The sequence below is a fragment of the Drosophila ananassae genome, chromosome XR, assembly GCF_017639315.1.
Source record: "Drosophila ananassae strain 14024-0371.13 chromosome XR, ASM1763931v2, whole genome shotgun sequence".
In the NCBI taxonomy this organism is placed as follows: domain Eukaryota; kingdom Metazoa; phylum Arthropoda; class Insecta; order Diptera; family Drosophilidae; genus Drosophila; species Drosophila ananassae.
In genome coordinates this window covers 3,987,586-4,013,401 of record NC_057932.1, presented here as the reverse complement: position 1 = coordinate 4,013,401, position 25,816 = coordinate 3,987,586, and the positions used below count along the sequence as shown (strand labels likewise).

The window sequence follows — 25,816 nt, the reverse complement described above, 5'->3', positions numbered from 1 at the left end:
CAGAAACCGGCAGATATCGTATCATGAAGTGGAGACGTAAAGGAGACGGTAGAATCGATCTGGTTTACAGGTCCATCGTTTTTAAAGGAACCGGAAGATAAGTGGCCAACGATTCCCCGGTTTGATCCGACACCAGAGTTTTTGCAGATGGAAGCAAAAAAGAATGCGATCGGATTAACCGCAATGGTCTCCACTTCATATTTATTAAAAAATTAGTTGTGATAGTGATATTCACCTGTCGAATATCTATAAGATTTTATTATATTTATTGGAAGTGATAAAAGGATTTCCTTACTGCTGCGACTTAAAATTGCTGCAAGTGTTCGTTTACATGTTTCGCTTTATAAAGAAGCCTCGCTGGAGTCGAGGCCCCTGGGCGCTCTCAGTATCCAAGCGACGGCGAGGCGTTGGCTCTCGGGCACTTGTTGACTGGCGGGCTCATCGCCCCACCAGCACCGCCAATCAAGCAATCAAGTTTTGGCAGCGGTGGTCCCGGGAGTACGTCTTGGGCCTACAGGTGCGGTCGAAGTGGCATCGGAAGCAGGAGGACATCACCAGCCGCCGCAACAATGTATCACCGCCAGGGTCGTCGAAACTCACGCCGGCGCGGACGGAAGGGTCAGGGTTGCCGTCGTGAGGACTAGCTCTGGAGCTTTAAGAGTTTAATAGAGCGGATGGAGGCCTTCAACTGGGCCGGTGTAACGTGATTAGATTAAAAACAAGAAAGGAAAGCTAACTTCGGGCGTAGCCGAAGTTGATATACCCTTTTAGTTAAGGTTATTCCACTTCCGATCGTTCAGTCATGTGGCAGCTATAGGATATAGTCGGCCGTTTCGACTTATATACAGCCTGCAAACAAAAGAAGGATGTGTGCAAAGTTTCAACTCGATAGCTTTAAAACTGAGAGACTAGTTTGCCCAAAAATATGCAACATTTTCTTTCTAATCTATATTAAAGAATAAAACTTTAATTTCCCATAGCTCGCAAGAATAATGCCAGAAATTATTTTGCAAGGGTATTTGCTTTTATTTATTGTCCTAACTCGAGAGCCTAAATTTTAGGAAAACAATATTTTCACTGTGTCATCACTGAGGAAAATGTTTTCAGCAATTTGGGGAAAAATTTTTGTATTGATATATAATTTTTTTTAAGAACTGATGATTGAAAAAGGTATTTTTAATATACAAAGGCACTATATTAGAGCCCATTCGAATTTTTTTCCCTAATTTACACAAACACTTAAATGTCATACATTTTGCATACCACAGATACTGATGTACCAGTGCACTGGAGTGTTGAGGAGTTCCTTGGGGAACTTACCTGCTCACCATACATGAGAAATTCCCTAGTGCTGGTATATAAAATTCGTGAAGGAAAATTTGTATGGGATGTCCCATGCATCATTGCTGACCTGGGCCTGGAGAATTTTCTCCCTATCTGGATAGGGAATTTCCACAGGAGTTCTTGCAATCATAGGGAAGGTGTTAGGTATTCTTTACAAAGAATTCTTTTGTCATTTTTTGCAAAAAATCCCTTGGAAGACATTTTGAAAAAAAATCGTTATCTATTTTTAGAAACCTACCCATACCAATGTTTTAATGTCTTAATTTCTTTTCGCAAATTGTAAACTAAGTTAAAATGTTAAGAAAAATTTTACAAATACTATAAACAAACTACATTGTATGATACATTGCATGTATCAAATAATCTCTCTTAACAAAAAGAATAAATATAACATTTTATCTTGAGATTGCGATATTTAAAAAAATAAAAGTAAACAAAGAAAACTCAGAATATATATATATTTGGTGGGAATCAAACTAACGACCCTAAGATTAACAGGCAGACTATGGAACCATTGAGTTGCTGAGAGCATTTTTTTCTCTCATCGACTGTCTTTGCATTTTCTATTGTTTTTAAAGAGGCTGCCTCTCACTCTTTTCTTAGTATTTCCCTATCTAACGCTGGGGAATATTTTCCTTGGTGATTTTCTGGTACTGCAAGGGATATATATACATATGTACTTTAAATCCTTTATAGAAGCGTGTGGGTAGATGAGAAAAATAGCAGAAAAGTCGACAAACTGCTTTAGTCGTCCGTTATTGTCTTTAATGTTCACATTTAGTTTTAGAAAACGTTTGGACTTTTCCATCGCATGTAAATTCAATGACCATTTTATTTAAAAATAGTAAAATAGTTTTAAATTTCAAGTTTTGCGTATTTGCGTGTAAAAAAAATGCATATTTTTTTAATGTGTGTAAAAATTGACTAAATTGCCCTACGTTGCTTTGTGTAATCATGCTTCCACAAAAAAAATAAAAAATGTGTTATTCTCTTTTTAAACTCTTTTTTATTATATATTGGTCATAAATGTGCACCGCAGTTAAGACGTCACCCGACCCCATAAAGTGCGAATATTCCTTATCAGGATCACCTCCTGAGTCGATGTAAGAATGTCCGTCTGTCAGTAACTAGTCTCTCAGTTTTGGAGCTATCGAGTTGAAACTTTGCACACATCCTTTTTTTCCTTGCAGGTAGTATATAAGTCGGAACGGCCGGGATCGGTCGACTATATCCTATAGCTGTCATAGATCGATCCGAATTGGCATAACTTTGATTTTTTTTAAGTTAGAAAGATGGGACTTGGTACAGATTCCATTTTGGGCAAAATAATCTTATTTGACAAATTTCATAGGGATCGGCCAACTATATCCAATAGCCGCCATATAACTGAACGATCAGAAATGGCACAACTGCAAGGGTATATCAACTTCGGCTCCGCCCGAAGTTAGCTTTCCTTTCTTGTTTTTTATAAGAATTACTGAGTACAAACAACATTACTCCATTGTTTTTTTTTTTACTATTTTTGTGAGCATTATTCCCTTAGAAGTCAAAGTAATTGGAAAAGAATGTTCTGGTAAAAATATTTCATGGGAAAGTATTTCCTAGTGAAAACAACGATGTTTTCTGCGCATTTAGTCACAGGTCATTTCTGCTTGTCCATTAGGATAGGGCTTGCAATATTGCGATCAAAAGATCGCAGAACGTCTGTATTTTCAGAGCGTGGGTATTTTCCTGTGAACAGAATTGTGACGTCGTCCGCATATGCCACTTTCCTGCAGCCTCCCTCTTCCATGTTGCATAGAATCGAGATCGGGAAAAATATGCGGCGAAAATTCTGGGTTTTTGTAGCAAAATTTAAGCAGCTTTTTTTTAGCTAAAAATGTATTTCTATTAGGGTTGTTGATAATTATAATATATCAAAATATCGATATATTTTTCTTCTAAATGATATATTTATATCGTTATAAAATTTTTGTTATTTTTGTTCACCAAATAAACTGCAAAGTTTTTGCATTGCAAGAGAGTGATAATGAAGAGCGAAAACGCTTCGAATTTTTCGTCGCACTTGCGGATTAAGCATGCCGACATTTCTGCTAAATGTATGTGTATGTTGGCATATGTATGAGTGTGTGCGTCTGTGTTTGTATATAAAATAATAAAATAAAATATACAAAAAATAGAAAAAATTTGATTAAAAAAAAATATCAAATACATCAATATTTTGAAGTGATTTTTAAATATTATCATCAAATTTTTTTATAAAAGAAATATCTTCGAAACGATATTTTTTAAATTATTTCAAAAAAATTTAATCAAAACAAAAATTCAAAATAGCAACAGCGTTGAAACGTTAAACGCGGTACTAAGTATAAGGTCCAGATTTAAATTTATTTTTATTTTAAAATTAGAAATTAATTTACTTAAAATTTTCGAAATGGGATGCGTCGACACATTAAGTGTTGGTTATCCTACAATTTACCACCCAGCTGACTATCAAAAAATTGAACAAAAGAATTTTTATACAACAGGTGATACCGATAATATTAACGATATCTTAAATATACTATAATTCTTAATTTTTGTACATTATATATTTTAGGTTAAGTTTTAAACGGAGGGTTTATTAATGAAATATATTAATGAATAATCAATGGCGAAAGAGAGAAATAAATAAATAAATACATACAGCACAATGCTTCAAAAAATTTTTTTTTGTTTTTATTGGTCCACACTTGGTCAGAAAAAAATGACTAATGGCTTAAAACTGTGTATTGCCCAGTGTAGGGGTTTTCTGGTCACTATCCAGTTTAACGTTTAAACAGACAACGTTTAAAACACCATTTTCACAAAAGGTTTCCAACAAACTTCTTGCAGGCCACATCGATGCAAATTCAGTCAAGAAACGGAAGCCTTTCAATCGGTGCCGTTTACTGCCCTCCTCGTTTCTCAATCTCGGCAGGACTTGGGGATTCACTTGGGGATCGTTTTATAGCCGCAGGAGACTACAACGCCAAACACACGCACTGGGGATCACGCCTAGTTACTCCCAGAGGAAGGCACTTGTACAATGCAATTATAAATGTGAGAAATAAACTGAACTATGTTTCCCCTGGAAGTCCCACATACTGGCCAACCGACCCACGCAAGCTCCCAGACCTTATTGATTTTGCAGTGTTTCGGTCTTACCATCAGACCACTGTGCTTTTAACGCTTCTTCAAAGCCCAGAAATAACCGAACACCCCCTCAGCCTGACATCTCCAAAAACGAACTGTCTTACAGTACAAAAGTACAAAAAGTACGTGAGTGCCCACATAGAACTCGCCCCGGAGTTTAACATGGAATCGGACATTGACTACACTACGAGCGCCCTGGAAGAAGTACTCGTTGCGGCAGCCAAAATCTCTACTCCTCAAGTGCACAAATCTAATCAGAAAATCGAACAGCTCGTGCGAGAAAAGAGGCGCACGCGTCGTGATTGGCAAAACATCAGATCACCAGCTTCAAAGCAACGCCTTAAGGAAGCAACACGATCACTCGACCAGGCTCTTCACCAACAGGAAGAAAATGCACAGCTGAGGAACATCCAGAATCTTTCACCAACAAGCACAAAGTATCCTCTGTGGAGGGCCCACCCAAATCTTAGCGCCCCAATCGAAACGACCACCCCGATAAGAAACTCTCCGGGATGCTGGGCTCGAAAGTGTCTTCCAGCCAAACCCTGCCTCAAATTCATTCCTTCTGCCAGTCATTTAGCCAGAGGCTACACCTCAGTCAACTGCACCTTCATTCCGGACGAACGAAATCGAAAAAGTCGAACGAAAATTGAAAAAAAAGACTCCCGGTTGTAATCTACTGACGCCCAAGATGCTGATCGAACTGCCAAAATGCGCTATAGAGGTCGTCTGCAAACTATTTAATGGTATCATTAATCTTGGTATCATTATAATGATACCAAAGCACAGTGGTCGATTTGGCCTTTCTAGCAGAACAAAACTATTTACAAGAGACTGGTACGCTTATTGTTTATGAAAATATTTACTCAGAGGTTCTTGGGCCCGCTGATAACGAATCTGGAGTTAGATTTTCAAAATTAATAATGGCGGATCCAATATGGCGGACATAAGATTGAAAAACTTGATGGATTTTGATGAAACATTGTATCTAGGAGTTATCCGAGTCGATGATACCAAAGCTGAAGTTGAAAAGTAAATGGATTTTGATGAAACATCGTATTACCTTGTTTTCATCATTATTGAAGTCTTTTTTATTCAGAATGTTTCCAGCACATGATTTTCTACCGCTAATAATTTGCGACCGTTCCGGTTTGGTCACAGACATCGTTTCTAAAAAGTACTTCAATATTTTAAGTTGCACAAAGTTGCAGACTTGTTTTGTAAATGTAAACACGAGGGCAACAATCTATACTTACGTCATCAACAAAGAGTAGATCGGGCGAAGGTAGGCGTTAAAAGTTTAGATTTGAGAAAAGTTAGTCTCTGCGTCATAAAAAGGTATATAATATTAAAATGTTATGTATTGATTTCCAAGTACAACAAATAAGCACAGGTCACAAACACATTTTTTTGGTCAAGTACACACCTTTGTTCACAATATAAAACACTTTATTTGATATAATATGTTTTTTTGAAAATCTAAAGTTAGTTCACTTCAGTGTAAGAAATGGCAGGGAAGCAGAACACGTTCGATACACTGTTCGTTAAAAATGTTCGATAGATTACTGCAGCTCGATTATCGATAGAAAATAAAATAATTTATATTGATATCAGTGAACTACTGGTAGCTATAATTTAACATAAAGGAAACTTTATCGAAACATTGAAAATTAAATTAAACGATGCTAGATATGCCAAATCGACCACTGTGCAAAGTGTCGTACAGACCAATAAGCCTTCTATCCTGTTTGTCTAAATTGTTTGAAAAATGTTTGCTAACTCGAATAATACCACATCTGGAAGCTTGCCAAATTATCCCTGCACACCAATTTGTCTTCCGAAGAAACCACGGATCCATCGAGCAAGTGAACAGATCAACATCCGAAATACCTTCGAACAGCGAATACTGTAGCGTTATTGTTCTCGACGTATCTCAAGCTTTCGACCGAGTTTGGCTTTATGGAGTCATGCACAAAATTAAAACGTATTTGCCAACATACACCCACAAGCTACTGGAATCATACCTTTTTTTTTTTTTTTTCCTATTACTCCGCTTGGGAGCTTAGGGAATCCACAAGTGTATTCCACCGGACCCTATTCTGCGCTGTTCTCTTTTGCCAAGTCCCCAGGTGATGTATTATTGTCTGCGAGTTCGCGTTTTGTAGATCGGCGCCAGGTTAGCTTTGGGGCGTCCCACTCTTCTTCTTCCTTGCGGTTCCACTCCAGGGTTCCAATCCTAACTATGCCCATCTCCTTATTCGAACTGCGCAATTCTGGAAGGCTCCATTAGGGTCCTCACATTCCATTGTCCAATTCGTTTCCGTTGCGAAAAGCGGCGGGTCGTCATCGGGCTGGGGGTGTTGAGTGTTTTTTCTGATCTTGTGTTTGTTTCTGTAATCGTTATTGTTCAGTCAATCCGGTGATTAGCCGAGTGCAACCTATCTCAGAAGTGGGCTTGCCACCTAACGACATCTGGGAATGCCGATTTTTCGGGTCTCATGCACATAATTATAAATAGCGAGAATCCAACGGGAGCTTTTCGCTACTTACATCATATGCGCGAGCGCCGAAAAACTTGCAGGGCCATGCACTTGACACGAGTGGGGCTCGAACCCACGACCTCACGCTTAGCGAGCTAGTACACTAACCACTAGGCTATGAGGCCCCCCATCATACCTTTACAAAAGGGTATTCTCAGTGAGGTGCAACGGAAGCGTCCACCTTGATAGACGACTAACCTGGCTTAAGCCATCGAATGCAAGAAGGTGTACCTAAAACTATAATTAAGTTATTTGTATGTGTTTGTTTCATACTGTGGTCCCACGAGTTGCGGAGAAGGGGACCGTCCCGGACGGAGATCCGCAACACCCGCGTAAGGCTTCTTAGAACAGGGGGTCGCCAGGTACTCTGAGCCCTCCGATATTGGCCCCCCGCCAGACCGGCACGGGTCGAGTGATACCTTACTTCGGCCTGGTGTGAGATGGTGTTTTGGGATGGGAGATGGATAGTTATTGTAGTGTAGGAAAGGGGAAGTGTGTGGGGCTACTTTTTAGAGGCGGCAACACAAGCGCATCGTCAGCACCGCCTTTGGCGTGGATACCCGCTAGCTTTCCGGAGCTGTTTATTTGCAAGGAGATGGGATCCTGTTATGTGATCCTTCGTTTTATTTACAGCTAACCTTAAGGGGTTACATGGGTCTCCTTAGGCGGACTTGTAAACAATAATAAATAATAATTAATATTTTTTTTTTACATCATTAAGTATTATCGTAAATTTTTCAACATGTTAATCCGTTCACCATTATATTATCTTATTTTATATGCATATATATAATATATATAATTTTTTTAGGTTTGTGCAGAGGAGAAATGCCAAGAAGAGGTGGTGTTACTGGCATTAAGTTTTTTGGATAGATTTCTGTCAACAAAATCAGTTCGAAAGACTCATCTTCAAATTTTAGCTGCAGCCTGCCTTTTACTTGCTTCAAAACTTCGCGAACCAAGTTGCCGTGCTCTCTCAGTAGACTTATTGGTTATCTATACGGATAATAGCATATTCAAAGATGATTTAATTGTAAGTAAATTTTTCTGAATCTATATGGAGCTAATTGTATTATTTTAAATAAATTATTCCAACCTACGGTTCCTTTATTTATGTATACCCGGTATACTCTTAGAGTACTTGTGAATATTTAAAACTGTGGGAAGAAATTTTTTCCCACCTCATAAAATAAATTTATTCATATTTCAGGCATTTCTGTAGCGACAATTAAAAAAAGATTAAAAAAAAGGTTTAATGCCAAACTATTCCGAAATGAAATTTGAAAGAGTCTTAAACTTCTTGTTTCCCTCTTTGATTTTTTAAGTTATCTTTTCCAAAACACCAAAAAATATGCAATGTCATGTTTTTTAAGAATCTAGTATTGAAAGCTTACTTAATAGTAGGACCTTTAACATAAATCTAGACTACCTAAAATAGATTATTATTTTTGCTTGTGCAGTATTAAATGCAAGGTATTTTATTGTTAATTGACAACTCTGTTCATTACTCTACCAACAAAGACGACCCTGATACAAAAAAATTTGAAAAATGCAGAGGAAATCACAACGCAAACTATAGGTGCTGTATGGTATACAACGAGCTGAAGATTCGCATGCGACAAGCGAAAGCAAAGCGCCACCAAAAAACACGGAACGAGTATATGGTATCAAATATAACGTAAAACGTCTTCTCCAACGCTGTAAGATCCCCATTCGGTAATCTAAAAACTACCAACGGCATATCCTATGCAGATGCTCTGCGACGGCATATCCTATGCAGATGCTCTGCGACCTGGGCTAAGAAATGCACTTCAGCCTAACCTACAAACAGCTCAAAAGGACCCAGGACAGTCACAGGGAAATATCGATACTATAATGTTTACCCTCCAAAAACGTGTGATGAAATTAATGCAATTCATGAACATCAAAATAACGAAAACCTTTCAATATCTGCCGTTCTGTGCCCGCCAAACAGTTTTTTTCAAAATTGTAAATGAAAAAATTGGAAAAATTTATTTGGGAAATACTGTAAAAATCACATTTTTTGAATAACTTTTTGAAGTCAGATCGTATTTTAGGTGTCAATTGACGCGTATTTAAGAGTAGAATGTGAATAAATTAAAATATTTTATCTGGGGTCCAATATCCCCACTTGCCCCAATGTTGTGAATTAAAATTTCACCAAAAATTTCTACTAAAAAAATTCTACTAAATTATTTTTATAATAATAATTAAAACCTTACCTTTCGATTGTTATGTCATTTATTCGGATCGGATGCACTCAGAAAATTTTTATTTCTTTGGTTATATATAGTGGCTCCTTGCGCAAGCTAAGGCATGCGTTTTGTCACCAAGTGTACTTTTTTCTAATTATGCTGTGTCATGTCGTGCAAGTAAGTAGTTAACTTCTGGTTAGATGTTTTATGGATAGATAAAATTGCGTTTCTGCTCCTAAGATCCATTGAAAAACATTTGATGCATCTCATACAACATTTAATGTTTAATATTGCTTCCCACCAACATACAGTTTTGCTGGACAACAGCAATACATGGCTCCATGACATTAGGATCAAATACAAACAAAGTTTTTGAAAGACATACGTAGTACTTCGTGGCACATGAAGTCTCGACAAATCATACAAGGTCGTGGACATAAATTGATTGAGAATGAATGTGTGTTATTACTTTTGACAATTCAAAAGCATTACTACGATTTGTGGTCCTAGCACAAATTTACAGACACAGCACAGATTTTTGACCCTAGCACAGATTTTATATCTAAACTAGCTGTCCCGGCAGACTTCGTACTGCCAGCTGTTGTTTTTTTTTTGTTGCGTTCAGAATCTTCTTTTGTGACAAAATTTAAAATTTTTCAAACTTAAAAAAATTATCTGATACAGTAAGAACTGAAGATAGCTAAAATTAAGTTTCGCGGAGCTATCATTTTAATCATTTTCAATCCCAAAAATTAAAGAGTACCCTCTTATTTTATTCAACTTCATTTATTGAATAAAACCATGAAGTTTTATTATTATTTTCGATACATCATGTTGCTTACTTACAAAACAGAGTTTTCCTGAAAGACTGGCTATTTATAAGATTTAAATTTGATATTTACAGACACACACTGTTAAAATACATTCTGTCTAATCATACCTAATTTACCTCTGTCTCTGTCAAGAGGTGGTGTTACTGGCATTAAGTTTTTTGGATAGATTTCTGTCAACAAAATCAGTTCGAAAGACTCATCTTCAAATTTTAGCTGCAGCCTGCCTTTTACTTGCTTCAAAACTTCGCGAACCAAGTTGCCGTGCTCTCTCAGTAGACTTATTGGTTATCTATACGGATAATAGCATATTCAAAGATGATTTAATTGTAAGTAAATTTTTCTGAATCTATATGGAGCTAATTGTATTATTTTAAATAAATTATTCCAACCTACGGTTCCTTTATTTATGTATACCCGGTATACTCTTAGAGTACTTGTGAATATTTAAAACTGTGGGAAGAAATTTTTTCCCACCTCATAAAATAAATTTATTCATATTTCAGGCATTTCTGTAGCGACAATTAAAAAAAGATTAAAAAAAAGGTTTAATGCCAAACTATTCCGAAATGAAATTTGAAAGAGTCTTAAACTTCTTGTTTCCCTCTTTGATTTTTTAAGTTATCTTTTCCAAAACACCAAAAAATATGCAATGTCATGTTTTTTAAGAATCTAGTATTGAAAGCTTACTTAATAGTAGGACCTTTAACATAAATCTAGACTACCTAAAATAGATTATTATTTTTGCTTGTGCAGTATTAAATGCAAGGTATTTTATTGTTAATTGACAACTCTGTTCATTACTCTACCAACAAAGACGACCCTGATACAAAAAAATTTGAAAAATGCAGAGGAAATCACAACGCAAACTATAGGTGCTGTATGGTATACAACGAGCTGAAGATTCGCATGCGACAAGCGAAAGCAAAGCGCCACCAAAAAACACGGAACGAGTATATGGTATCAAATATAACGTAAAACGTCTTCTCCAACGCTGTAAGATCCCCATTCGGTAATCTAAAAACTACCAACGGCATATCCTATGCAGATGCTCTGCGACGGCATATCCTATGCAGATGCTCTGCGACCTGGGCTAAGAAATGCACTTCAGCCTAACCTACAAACAGCTCAAAAGGACCCAGGACAGTCACAGGGAAATATCGATACTATAATGTTTACCCTCCAAAAACGTGTGATGAAATTAATGCAATTCATGAACATCAAAATAACGAAAACCTTTCAATATCTGCCGTTCTGTGCCCGCCAAACAGTTTTTTTCAAAATTGTAAATGAAAAAATTGGAAAAATTTATTTGGGAAATACTGTAAAAATCACATTTTTTGAATAACTTTTTGAAGTCAGATCGTATTTTAGGTGTCAATTGACGCGTATTTAAGAGTAGAATGTGAATAAATTAAAATATTTTATCTGGGGTCCAATATCCCCACTTGCCCCAATGTTGTGAATTAAAATTTCACCAAAAATTTCTACTAAAAAAATTCTACTAAATTATTTTTATAATAATAATTAAAACCTTACCTTTCGATTGTTATGTCATTTATTCGGATCGGATGCACTCAGAAAATTTTTATTTCTTTGGTTATATATAGTGGCTCCTTGCGCAAGCTAAGGCATGCGTTTTGTCACCAAGTGTACTTTTTTCTAATTATGCTGTGTCATGTCGTGCAAGTAAGTAGTTAACTTCTGGTTAGATGTTTTATGGATAGATAAAATTGCGTTTCTGCTCCTAAGATCCATTGAAAAACATTTGATGCATCTCATACAACATTTAATGTTTAATATTGCTTCCCACCAACATACAGTTTTGCTGGACAACAGCAATACATGGCTCCATGACATTAGGATCAAATACAAACAAAGTTTTTGAATGACATACGTAGTACTTCGTGGCACATGAAGTCTCGACAAATCATACAAGGTCGTGGACATAAATTGATTGAGAATGAATGTGTGTTATTACTTTTGACAATTCAAAAGCATTACTACGATTTGTGGTCCTAGCACAAATTTACAGACACAGCACAGATTTTTGACCCTAGCACAGATTTTATATCTAAACTAGCTGTCCCGGCAGACTTCGTACTGCCAGCTGTTGTTTTTTTTTTGTTGCGTTCAGAATCTTCTTTTGTGACAAAATTTAAAATTTTTCAAACTTAAAAAAATTATCTGATACAGTAAGAACTGAAGATAGCTAAAATTAAGTTTCGCGGAGCTATCATTTTAATCATTTTCAATCCCAAAAATTAAAGAGTACCCTCTTATTTTATTCAACTTCATTTATTGAATAAAACCATGAAGTTTTATTATTATTTTCGATACATCATGTTGCTTACTTACAAAACAGAGTTTTCCTGAAAGACTGGCTATTTATAAGATTTAAATTTGATATTTACAGACACACACTGTTAAAATACATTCTGTCTAATCATACCTAATTTACCTCTGTCTCTGTCTCTGTCTCTGTCTCTGTCTCTGTCTCTGTCTCTGTCTCTGTCTCTGTCTCTGTCTCTGTCTCTGTCTCTGTCTCTGTCTCTGTCTCTGTCTCTGTCTCTGTCTCTGTCTCTGTCTCTGTCTCTGTCTCTGTCTCTGTCTCTGCCTCTGCCTCTGCCTCTGCCTCTGCCTCTGCCTCTGCCTCTGCCTCTGCCTCTGCCTCTGTCTCTGTCTCTGTCTCTGTCTCTGTCTCTCTGTCTCTACCTCTGTCTCTGTCTCTGTCTCTAGCAGTTTTTATAGCCAACAGACACAGAGACAGCCGATTTTCTATCCGTTTTTATTGATATATTAAAGATGATTTTCTAGCCGTAATAATTGATAAATTAGAGATAATTTTTAAGCGGTTTTTATCGCTAAATTAGCGATGATTTTCTAGCGGTTGTTATTGTCAACGTTACTACTACACTTGATGCATAAACAATAATGATGGCCGACAACTGTGTAGGGAGTGAGAAAGAAAGGGGACCGGCTTCGTTCTCATCCCTACTCCTTGCTGTTTACTGGGTCAGAAGTGACACCTGTAGACATCTGGCGGGGATAATTAATTAAATGACGATTGATCAGTTTTCGACCGGAGAGGAAAAATTATTAAATTACTAAAATGGCTATTAAAAAATAAGGGTTGATCGTAGAAGGGTGAAAATTGAGGATTGTATGTATTTTTGTATGTTGTATCATAAAAAAAGAGAAATTAAAAATTTTGTCTAAAAAATAAAAATAAAAATTTAGGGGTGGACTACCCCTAACATTTAGGGGGATGAAAAATAGATGTTGGCCGATTCTCATAGATACCGGATAAGCACAAAAAATTTCATCAAAATCGGTCAAGCCGTTTCGGAGGAGTATGGTAACGAAAACTGTGACACGAGAATTTTATATATTAGATTGACTTTTATAATCACATTAGTTGTTATTTTAGTACTTAAATAAAAATTCCTTACCAATAAGTAATTGAAGAGGAAAACTGAGAAGTGTCAGTATGTTTGTGATATCGGGGCAAAAATCAGCTGCGCAGAAAGAGCCAACAATCAAGTTTGTTTTAAAATTGGTAAAACTTTTACCGTAACGTTTTATTTGATCAAAAAATTGTATGGCTATGATTGCCTACCAAGTAGCAGCGTGCACGAGTGGTTCCAACGTTTTCAAAGTGGTCGAGAGGACATAAATGACAATTAAAATGTCCAATTCCAGGCCAAATAAAATTTGTGATCATCAAACATTCCATCGAAACTGAAAAGACTCGTGTGCAATTGACTGATGACCAAACAATTTTTAGAATCCAACATTAAAAGGACATATTTAAATCACATTTTACCCGTTATCCACTCTCAATATACCCCATATATGGCTTCGTGAGACTTCTTCCCTATTGGAAAAATGCATTTTCCCATGAATGGAATGCGTTATGCAGACGTAGAGGCCATTCACAAGGCTTGCACGGGCATACTAGCTGTTATAATGGCCAACGATATAAAAAACACTCGTTCGACATGCTTTTGAATCGTACAAAAATCTGTATTGAAGTAAAAGGAAACCATTAATAACTAATAAAGTGATTTTGACAAAAAAAACCTTTGTTCATTTTTTTTTTCTAAGTTCTGTTTACTTTGGAACGCACCTTGGATATTAGTATATTTTTGATCAGAATTTGTCTGTCCATCGCAGAATTTTGGATTTTCATTTTTCGTAGCAAAAATCAAATCTATTGAACCAAATAAGATAATAAAAAATTTTTAAAAACAAGAAAGGAAAGCTAACTTCGGGCGGAGCCGAAGTTAATATACCCTTGCAGTTAAGGTTGTGCCATTTCCGATCGTTCAGTCATATGGCGGCTATAGGATATAGTCGGCCGATCCTGATGAAATTTGGCAGAACAGATAAGATTTCCCAATATGGAATCCGTAGAAAAAACACCAAAGTTATGCTAATTCCGATCGTTCAGTTATATGGCAGCTGTCGGATATAGTCGGCCGATCCTTATGAAATTCGACAAATCAGACAAATTATTGTTATTATCAAAATAGAATCTGTACCAAGTCCCATCTTTCTAACTTAAAAAACAACAAAGTTATGCCAATTCCGATCGTTCTATAACAGCTATAGGATATAGTCTGCCAATCCTTAAGAAATTTTCTACATAAGATATTTTTGCCAAATATACCATGTGTAGATCCCAACCCTCTAACTTAAAAAACGAAAGTTATGGCATTTCCGATCAATCAGTTATATGACAGCTATAGAATATAGTCGACCGATCCTATCCGTTCCGACTTATATACTGCCTGCAAACAAAAGAAGGATGTGTTCAACTCGATAGCTTTAAAACTGAGAGACTAGTTAGCGTAGAATCAGACAGACAGACGGACAGACGGACATGCGCATATTGACTCAGGAGGTGATCCTGATCAAGAATATATATACTTTATAGGGTCGGAGATGTCTCCTGCATTGCATACTTTTGACTAAAATCATAAAACCCTCTGCAAGGGTATAAAAATGCATTAGAAAATGTGCAACGCACTCCCAATCCTTTTATATACCTTTGCAGAAAGTATACATTTCCTGTATGTCTCTTAGCCTCTACGCGAACTATATTGAGTGTTATAGCTGAGAGTTAAGTCGGCCGTAAATGTGCTCCTAATATAAGTCGGAAGTATGTTTATCCTACACGCAGTTCCAGCGCCCGTTTAGGACCGTTACGTCCCGTGTCCCCCATTCTCGGCATCTTTTTGGTCGTTAATCTGAGGCTTAGGGGCCCCGCCCAAACCGCTACGTTCAATGGCGCTCTTCCATTCTCCAAATTTCTTTGGTTCTTACGTGGGCTCTTTAGCGCTCCCAGGACCTTACATTCCATGGCGTTCTCCCATTCTCCATTCCTCTTTGGTGCTTATGTGGACTTTTAGGCGATCCCAGGACCGCTGCGTTCCATGGCATCTCTCGCTTCTTCCGATCTCCCTTACGGGATTCAGGAGCTGCGTATGGCCACTGGTCGCCATTCTTCTCCGGGACCCTTGCTCTTATATTATCTTATATTAACACCGCCCACGTTGTTGCCCATTTTATATATTATTCCCCATTACAATATAAAAAAAATATTTTTAAACTATAATCTATAAATATAATGTCATATAGCTTTAGAAAAGGCTAATGAAAAACATTTTTTTTTATTTTAATTTTAACGCGTTTTTCCCAATACCGAATTTTTTAAACTTTTCTCCATCGAACCTTTCAAACGGATGATATGAAATTGCAGACTACACTCCGCACATGTAGACGTATTGAATAAAAACAATAAACAATTAAGAAAAATAATATAAAAATAAAACCTAAAATTCGCACAAAAAAATCGTTTCTGTTTATTTTTTTTTATTGAAATGTCTACCGAAAACCAAATATTTGATGTATTCATTTGATTTTAGTTCATTTCGTGCATTTAGGTCAAGAGATTAAAACACCGTAAAATTTTGTTCACCCGGAATGGTGGTGGAGAAAGTTTGAACCTCTTTCGAAGAGTGAAATTTTAAAACAGCGTTACTTATGATCTAAGCAAAATTTTGTTCTAAACTAAACAAGCTTTGGCAAGGGGCAGCCAAACTCTTCCAAAAGCACATGCGCTACAAATAATAACAAAGTGCATGCAAATCTGGGAGAATCAAAGAAGCTGGAACTGTTTATACCAAGAAAATACGGGGTGCTCCATCTTTTATGTCGGTATGTAAACATGGAATAACTTTGAGAAAAAACAACCGATTTCTAAAAGTAATGTATTTTTATTCAGTTTGGTTCCTTATAATTTTTTTGGGCTAGTTTTTGAAAACTATTTCAATTAAGTGGCCACCTTAGCAATTACAAAATGGATGTATATATATTTTGCCTATTGTGCAAAAGTGCCTAGCTCAGCAATGGAACGGAAGCTTGTGTCTAGACTGATCCTTCTAGTCAGCAAACTGCCGGACGCTTGTGGCCGCTGCCCGTATTAGGTGTCATCGACGTGGTGGGGGCAATGTGCAGTGGCAATGGGTTCCGTGACGTCACTGGCCAGTGACGTGGTCGGTAACTCCTCCCCTCCTAGATTGAAGTTACGGCCAGAATGACACAAATTGCAGTGGTGGTTCCGGGGTAAAGATTGTTGTTGGCTGTCTTCTTTTCCGGATTAGGTTTATTATTTACTATTTTGATTAATGCCATAGTGGTTTTTCCTAACCAAGAGAAGGTAAAAAAGCGTTCTTCGATTGCTGTTTCGGTGATCTCGTCCATATTCTTGAAACTTACTTTATTCTGAAGATATAGTTCTTTTAAGGGGTTGGGTGGGTTAACTCGGCCAAAATAAGGGCTATTTTCAATAATTTTTTTTTATATAAAGAATGAAAAATTGTATTACAACTTTTAAGTTTCTTAAATATACATATTTAAAGAACAATTTCAGAAGTTTTCAGAAAAAAATATTAAACAGTCAGCCGTTGAGCCGTCATTTCTGGTAACCTCTCGGAATAAAGGTGCTTTCGCGTTGACAGCACAATTCCTGACAGAATCATCCGAAATGAAAAGACTAAATATGTTATTTAACTACAGACCTTTACTACCGAAAACTAAAAACTGAACGAAGGAAAAAAAAGAAGTGAAAATTGGAGAATTGGAAAATTGAATGTCCTCCTTTATGCACAAAAAAATTAATTTTTTTTTTGTTAATAGTGTTTATCAACGAAAAAAAAAATCCTTTGTTCAAGTTCTCGAGAATCGTATCTCGCAGGTCTTTTCAAAATTTGATCAAAATCGGTTGAGTAGTCTCCGAGAAATCTTGACAACCGGCTTAAAAAACATAGTTTTGAGAAAAACGCGTTTAAAGGTTTCGCTATGAGCGCCTTGAGCGTCCATCTTTTCAAGAATCCACCTTTTCGAAAATTTTTCGAATTTTGAAAATTTTGGAGAATATTCTCGAGATTCTGTAAAAATCTCGGATTCGGATTCAGCGACCCCAAAAACATATGGTAAACATGGTCTGAGCCCAGAACTCGGAAAATACAAATTTTATCAAGTTTTTGAGGTCATGTCGTAACCCGACATTCTGGAGTTTTTTAGCACAATATCCATTCTCTGTAGCTTTAAAATTAAACTAATAATTTTCTTCAAAGAAAAAAAAAGACAAAAAGGCAGTGTTATATGAGACTGGAAGATATTTATAAATATTATGATATAAAAAAGCAACATTAGTGTAACACTTTTGGTGCACTCAAAAAAGTAAATCTGCTGAAATTATTGAAAAGGGATATTTTTAATTTGGCGCGACCGAAATTAGCATTTCTATTTCGTTTTTAATAACGAATTTTTCTTGTTTTTCTTTGTTTTCAACATGAGAATTTGATACATCGCATCCATTATAACAATGACTAAAATTATATAGCAAGAAGAATTATTGCAGTCCCTGGACTGTGAATACGTGATATTGTTGATAAATAGAAGAAATCCATTCGTGTTTCTTGTAAGGAGTCCTCAGGATTTTCTAACATTGTAACATTGGTGATGAATTCATGGAGTCTCTTCGAGACTCTTCTTTATAAGAAATGTGACTATCTTGGCAGAAGTTGTTTGTTTTTCTTCAAATCTATGTTTTCACAGCCTATGTTTGTTTTCACATGCCTGCACAGGCCTTCGAGATACGATTCTCGAGAACCTGAACAAATGATTTTTTTTTCGTTGATTAAAACTATTTAAATAAAAAAATCTGTTATATGCTGCCATATTGAGCGGAAATACCATAACTTCGTTGTTAACGTCAACATAACGAAGTCATAACGTCAAGTTAGAAGGATGGAAGTTTCAATGGATTCCTCTTTGGGCAAAATAATTCGATATGCCAAATTTCATAAAGATCGGCCGACTATATACGATCCGCTATATATCTAAGAATATAAAATGCGTGGCGCCACCTAGCGGACTGCGACTCAACTGCAAGGGTATATAAACGTCGGCTTCGCCCGAAGTTAGCTTTCCTTTCTTGTTTTTCCTTTGTTCAGTTTCTAGTTTTAGTCTTTCTGAACTAAAGAAAATATTTAGTTTTTTAATTTCGGATGATTCTGTCGGGGATTCTGTCAACGCGAAAGCGTCTTTTTTTCGAGGGGTCACCAGAAATTACGCCTCAATGGCTGACTGTTTAATATTTCCTTCTGAAAACTTCAGAAATTGTTCCTCAAATATTTAAGGGGGCAGGATGGTTTCAGAGGCTGAAAAAAAGCAGACTTTTGCGATTTTTTTTTTTATGTCTGAGTAAATATATCAATTCAATTTTTTTACACGATTTATGGCTATATTTGAAGAGTATCTAGGAATTTTTATTTTTAAGAAATAATTATAATTTATCCCGTGACGGGCAGTCGGCCGGAGTCGCTTCCAAAAATTGGTCTCTTGCGGTGCGTAAAGTCTGGCCTTACAGTGTTATCGGAAATAAAAAAATTGAATTGATTTACTTGAATTGATTTACTTATTAGTTTCTTGTGCGGATGAACGAAACCATTTTGAAAAATATGCGATTTTGAATTTTTGGCGCCGTTGTAAAGTCGGAGATACCATTTTTACATAAAAATCCGCCCATTATTGCCCGTAAAAATGGTAAAAAAAAATTAAAAACAAAAAGCGTTCGTTCATCCGCAAGTATTTATTGTGTTAAAGATGTGTGCAATATTTTATTTAAATCCGAGCATTACTTTTTGAGTTACGTTACGCACCGACTTGAAAAAGTTGTTTTGAGAAAAACGCGTCTAAAGTTTTAAAAGCAATGGGAAGTATATGGAGAGAAAGAAACTAGAAAATCGGTATCTCAGCAAGTTTTAGTCCGATCGACATGAAACTTTCACAGGATATTCCTAAGATAATGTTCTATAATATAAAAAATTTCTGAAAAAAAATTTTTTTTGAAGTCTCAAACCATCCTGCCCCCTTAAGAAACTTAAAAGCTGTAATAAAATTTATCATTCTTTATATAAAAAAAATGTATTGAAAATATCCCTTATTTTGGCCGAGTAAACCCACCTAACCCCTTAAGTATTTTTTAAATTATTCGTAAATTAACTACCTCAGTAAAATTGATATTTGTGCAAAACTTATTTTTGATATAACGGTTATTCGAATAACTATATTAACCTTTCGAGTATACCGATTTTTTGTCGTATGCATTGACATGCGTTTCTATGAATTTATTTCTTATCTGCTTTTAATCTATGGTCTTTTTAGGATTTTAAAGAAGACAAAGTCATGCGTTCAATAGAAAGTTGATATTTGTGCAAAGTTGTGCATTTGGATTTTGAGCTCGACACGTCAACTGACCTCTAGCAAAAAGCGATTTATTTTAAGAAATCGTTCATTTCTTAATACAAAATGTTTATATTGTTGACATTTATTATTTAGTTTCTGAGATTTATAACATTTTTGATTAAAAATGCCGCGTGCACCCGAATTATGTGAAAAGGAGAAGACTCAAATTGAAACAATGGCTAAGTGTGGAGTTAAAGTTGGCGAAATTGCCAAAAGAATTATTAGGCATCGCAATACAATTGGAAATTTTTTGAAAAACCCAGAGAAATATGCGCAATCGAACCGCAAGGGAGCCGTTTCGAAAATAGACGCGCGCACTAAACGGCACATTCGAGCCTTGGCAACAGCTAAGACAATGAGTTGTGCCCAAATAAAAGCAGAATTGCAATTGCCAATAAGTAGGCAAAGAATGCAACAGATTTGCAAAAAAGATTTAAACCTGCCGTATGATGCAAAGGTGCACAAACCAAAGCTCTTACCAAGACATAAGAAGGCCAGGCTTGCCTTTTATGAAAAATATACAAGGCAAACATATATATATATGTAAGTTTTGGACAAATGAATTTGAAAAAGTGATTTTTAGCGATGAGAAGATGTTTAATTTGGACGGCCCAGATGGTAAACAAAAGTATTGGAGGGATCCTAGGCATCCAAGACAGACTTGTCATAAGCGAAACCACGGTGGTGGCTCACTTATGGTTTGGGCCGCTTTTATTACTAAAGGAAAGTCCCCTATATGCTTTGTACCAGGACAGATAAATGCGCAAATGTATACGGATCTCCTAGAAAGTAAACTTTTACCATTTGCAGAAGAGTTGCATGGCGAGGACTGGGTATTTCAACAGGGTAACGCTCCAACAGGATACACGTTGCGAGGTATACGATGTCGTTCCTGGAATCAAAAAAATATACCTTTACTGAAGTGGCCAGCAATAAGTCCGGACTTGAACCCAATTGAGAACCTTTGGGGCATCTTGTCAGCAAAAGTCTACAAGAGTGGAAGACAGTTTGAGTCATTGAAAGGCTTGAAGGAAGATATTGTTAAAGAATGGGATGCTATCGACACAAACACGCTCCAAAACTTGGTAAACTCAATGCCCCAAAGTTTGGAATTGGTCGTACAAGAAAACGGAGGTTCTATACCATATTTAAATAATAATCATAAGTCATTTTGTTAAAAAATATTATTTAGTTCCTTGACATTTTGCACTTTTTAAATTTTGCACAAATATCAACTTTCGCTGAAGAATTTTTTATAATTTAATAAAAATCATGTTTATAAAATTTCAATACTCAACTACCTATTTAAAAAAAATATTGATAAAAAATCCGCCAAGTAAAAGTTAACAAATAAACCAACAAAATATGATGCACAAATATCTATTTTACTGAGGTTATGTCTGTACGTATCTATAATTTAAAAAAAACAAATGTTATAGCTGAAATGCTGAGTTCCCTCAACGGATGCTGTGGTGGAGTCTAAATGTGTGGTTATTGGTGAAAATTAATAATGAGAACTCATTTGTTCGGGTGTGTTATTTTTTATTTTGTTGGATGTATAACGGATTCTATTTTAGTTCGCCGATTCGCCCTGAATCGATGGACCAGTGTATTGCATTATATTATATTGAACCATTATTATTTTGATTATATGTGTATACACTATTTATTCAATATTTTTTCATCCTCTTTTATACTTTTTATACCCTTGCAGAGGGTATTATAATTTTGGTCAAAAGTGTGCAACGCAGTGAAGGAGACATCTCCGACCCTATAAAGTATATATATTCTTGATCAGGATCACCTCCTGAGTCGATATGAGCATGTCCGTCTGTCCGTCTGTCTGTCGGTTTCTACGCAAACTAGTCTCTCAGTTTTAGAGCTATCGAGTTGAAACTTTGCACACATCCTTCTTTTCCTTGCAGGTAGTACATAAGTCGGAACGGCCGGGATAGGTCGACTATATCCTATAGCTGCGATATAACTGATTGATCGGAAATGCCATAACTTTGGTGTTTTTTAAGTTAGAGGGTTGAGACTTTCCACACATGTTATATTCGACCTAAATATCTTATGTACAAAAAAAATTTCATAAGGATCGGCCGACTATATCCTATATCTGTCATAGAACGATCGGAATTGGCATAACTTTGGTGTTTTTTAAGTTAGAAAGATGGGATTTGGTACAGATTCTATTTTGGACAAAATAATCTGATTTGCCAAATTTCATAAGGATCGGCCGACTATATACGATCTTCTATATATCTAATAATATAAGATGCGTGGCGCCACCTAGCGGACTGCGACTGAACTGCAAGGGTATATCAACTTCGGCTCCGCCCGAAGTTAGCTTTCCTTTCTTGTTTATTAAATTATTTTGCCAATTATTGAGTTACATAATCCAGCAAAGTTCCAAGTGCTTAGTTGAAAGAGAGCAAATATTGGCTGGTTCTAGGAAAAGGAGTCTATAGACGATTAGGCTGGATACAGAAGGGTGAGTAGATCCCAACATCCCGTGGAAGTTAAACTTTTATCACAACTCCGGTGAGGCATGGAACAGCAATATCAGATAATTTTTATCATGATCAACAATAATTTTATGCTGGTACAAGACCTAACACCATTATTATGATCAGTCTGATGTTTTCTTTGTAACGAAAATTAATATAATGTCTTGTATTGCATTAGAAGACATTAAAAGTGACCCTATAGGTTACACATAATTTTTTGTTTGTAAAGCTAACTTCGGGCGGAGCCAAAGTTGATATATATTGTATAGATTATAGATAGATGGGATGTAGTTGACCGATCCTGGACCTTTTTCTCTTTCTAAAATAGCCTCTTCAAGGTCTTTTTATTGTTTCAAAGTCTTAGAGTCAAAGTCAAAAAATTCCATAATCTTAGCATAATTTCACTTGTTCTATAACCTTTGGTCTCCCTTAAACTAAACATTGGTTCAAAAACCATCAATTTCCGCGGTACACCTAAGAGAAGAAATTAATAAAATATTACCATATTTTGAATAATGTGGTATATATGTGTATACCTAAATTACATGGGTCCCTTGTGTTTGTGCTTAAGATCAGAAACTGATACTTCCTATCTACTAGTTGCCTCCATTTACAAATTCTCTAAAAGGCCCATCCGGAAACCTTGATGGTCCGCCAAACAGGAGAAGCATCCTAGAGTAGGCCAATGACAGTAAATTCTGACTCGCTTCACTTCTTCGTCTCGTCCAGGCAGCTCCTACAGAAATCATTGTGAAAGAATAAAATCCTAGCTGCGTGTATGCCTATCAGGGTAAGTGGCCAAGAGAACGACTACAGACTCTCTCTCGTGCATTTCCTTGCCAGTTCATCTGCAATACAATTACCCTCGATATCTATTTATCCAAGTATCCAAATGAGGTTGATTTCATGCTGTTCCGCCATCTCGTTAAAAGATCTGCGACAGTTGTTGACCGTCTTTCAATTCGATGGAAAAGCGTCTAAAGACATTAGTGCTGCTTTGCTGACCAAAAAGATGCAGTTAGGATCTATAGTACAGCCTACAATTAGCGAAGATCTCCACGTCTCGCTTAGCCCCAGTTGATTGCGAAAGAAACTGCCTCGAACCTAGCCGTTAATTTTCCCATCATCTGTATGTATATGAAGAGATGTTTTTGGTGGCGGGATGTTTAAATTCCATTCCTTCATTAAGGGAAATGATAGCAATAAAATTAGTGGTACTGTTTGTTTTTGCAATGTTTGGGATGATGGGGACATACACTTCCGCCAGACCTACCAGAAGAAGACGTCCTTAAAGGAAACGGTTGGTTTCTTTGTGCTTAGTCTTTATTAAAAGGCAACACAAACTTAGCGTATTCTAAACGTAAGTTTGTGTTGCCTTTTAATAAAGACTAAAAGGACTAGGACTAAAGACTAGCACAAAGAAACGTAAACGTATTCTAATACAGTTTCCTATCTAGGGATACTTATCCATAGATACTTAGCAATGTTGCTGAGGCTAAGTTTTCCCCCCGACTTGCTTGGCAAGGAAATATCTGGGATCTTATATATTCTGGTAAAAATAATTAGTTTGGTCTTAGATGGATGAGTGTTGACTTACTGCCATCGGCAAGATCGCAATGCGACATAATGCAGTCGCAAATTTTTGCCTACCTTTGGTATGGAAACTACTTTTTTGCGTTACCACGATTCCGAAATGAAGCCCATTGAAAAATACATTGAACATTTTGATGATCCAGCTCCTGAGTAAGGCTTGGATAATGGAGAGTTAAGCAGGTTTAACGCCGTCATGCCTTGGAGTCTTATAAGATTTGATGCTATTTATGGCCCAGCTCTTGTAAGTCCTGTAAAAACTATTTCATTGGTAAAACGACCTCCGGGCTGTTGAATTTAGTAACACTCGGCTTTGATCAGTCTCAGTTGACCTGTGTCAAGAAGGTTTGTCAAGAAGAACGTGTGCCCAGGTTTCTTTTTGTTTTTATTTTTTCGTTGTGACATTTTACTGTGTAAAATTCTTAATAGGATTCCAAAATTGATGGCGCTTCAATCTGTTCCTTAAATGTACCTGGGTTCTTCAAGGGTCTGTTCGGGTTGAACAGGCGCTTGCTGTGATCAGGGAAAGGTAGAGGTAAAATACTTGAAGTCCTGGTTGGTTGTCCTCAAGTACAGGTTTGGGTAAGGGATTTCGGCTGATTTCGTATCGGCTGGTCCTACTGGCAGTCTGTTTCACGGGAGCAACACTCGAAGTAGGTTGGTTAAGGAGGGTCCTACTTATGGTCCATTTTACGGGAGGAATTAATTATCGCTAATTAGTTCTCTTAGTGTAACTAGCCGTCGCGGTCAACTAATTTTTTAGTTTTTATCTTCTTTGATTCTCCCAGATTCGCAAGCGCTTTATTGCACTTTGTAGTGCATGCACTTTGGGAGTTTTGGTAGAGCTTCTGCGCCCAAGGTTTTAGTTATGCATCTGTATTTTGTGGTTGATAATGACCGGCCGCTACCTTGTTTAATTGAGCGGAATCAACCCCAAATAAATATTAAGATCAAATAGTGAACCCTTGGCTTATTACATGAATCAATTAAAAAGCTGGTAGCGTTTTAAGGACGCAAGATTTAAATGAAACAACTTAATGAAGAGCCATCTTCAGAGGTCCTAAGGTCTGATGTCTGGTTTGTGGACCTTTACAAATCGCTAAACAACAACGACATATTTAATATCGTTATAATCGGTAGGCAAGGTTCCGATTGAACAAAAATCTAACAGTCGCGGGGTCAGGCAGTGCTTCCGTTGTTTTTGTTTTCACCACACTAAAAATTACTGATCTAAATAGTCAACTTGTGGTCGTTTTAGCGATAGTCATTTTAATGGCTCGGCCTCCTGCAAAACCAAACCGTTAATGATATACACTGTTCTAACTGTGGCGGCGTGGGACTTGTCCATAATAATGAACATGCTGATGGACCTAGGACCCGTAGCACTGTAGAGCAGCTCGCCTAGAACCATATCAACCGCAGTGGCAGAGCTCAAAAGGAAGCAAAACTGCCGTAATCAATTTATTAACTAATTTTAGTGACTGGGTCTCTGAAGTTAGACATTGACCCGAGGAATTTCGTAATCCAAGCACGAGCTTCAGCTCTTTTTAATAAACCATTACAATCATATAATGTTGATCTCAGAGACCATGCCCAGTAAGTATTACAGCTTTACGGGATATGACTTTTAGCGAGCTAACTATTCTGACGCCCATTCAATTTATTTTATTTAAAATTCCTTTTGCTTTAATGCAGCTTTTTGCACGGTCCAAAAGCATGTCGAACGATTGTTTTAGCTCGGCCGCCAGTATGCCGGTTCAAGCCTTTTGAATGGCTTCTAAGTCTGTATAACG

At 36.6% G+C, this 25,816-nt stretch overlaps 1 protein-coding gene across 14 annotated transcripts in view; it reads left to right on the top strand.

The window, feature by feature from the left end:
• LOC26515035 (G1/S-specific cyclin-D1) overlaps positions 1-25,816 on the top strand; it is a 47,312-nt gene that overhangs the window by 11,672 nt on the left and 9,824 nt on the right. For 3 of the 14 annotated variants that reach the window (XM_044717282.1, XM_044717285.1, XM_044717283.1), the window contains exons 3-5: positions 4,219-4,425; positions 7,870-7,899; positions 10,242-10,433. The exons of 2 other annotated variants lie outside the window; for them this stretch is intronic. In XM_044717282.1, the coding sequence (XP_044573217.1) occupies positions 4,219-4,425; positions 7,870-7,899; positions 10,242-10,433 (429 nt within the window). Of the gene's footprint in view, positions 1-1,268; positions 1,698-4,218; positions 4,426-7,869; positions 8,092-8,579; positions 9,262-10,241; positions 10,434-10,921; positions 11,604-22,290; positions 22,418-25,816 lie in introns of those variants that run through there. 9 more of the 14 variants (XM_044717284.1, XR_006507687.1, XR_006507686.1 and 6 more) reach the window with 6 other exon arrangements.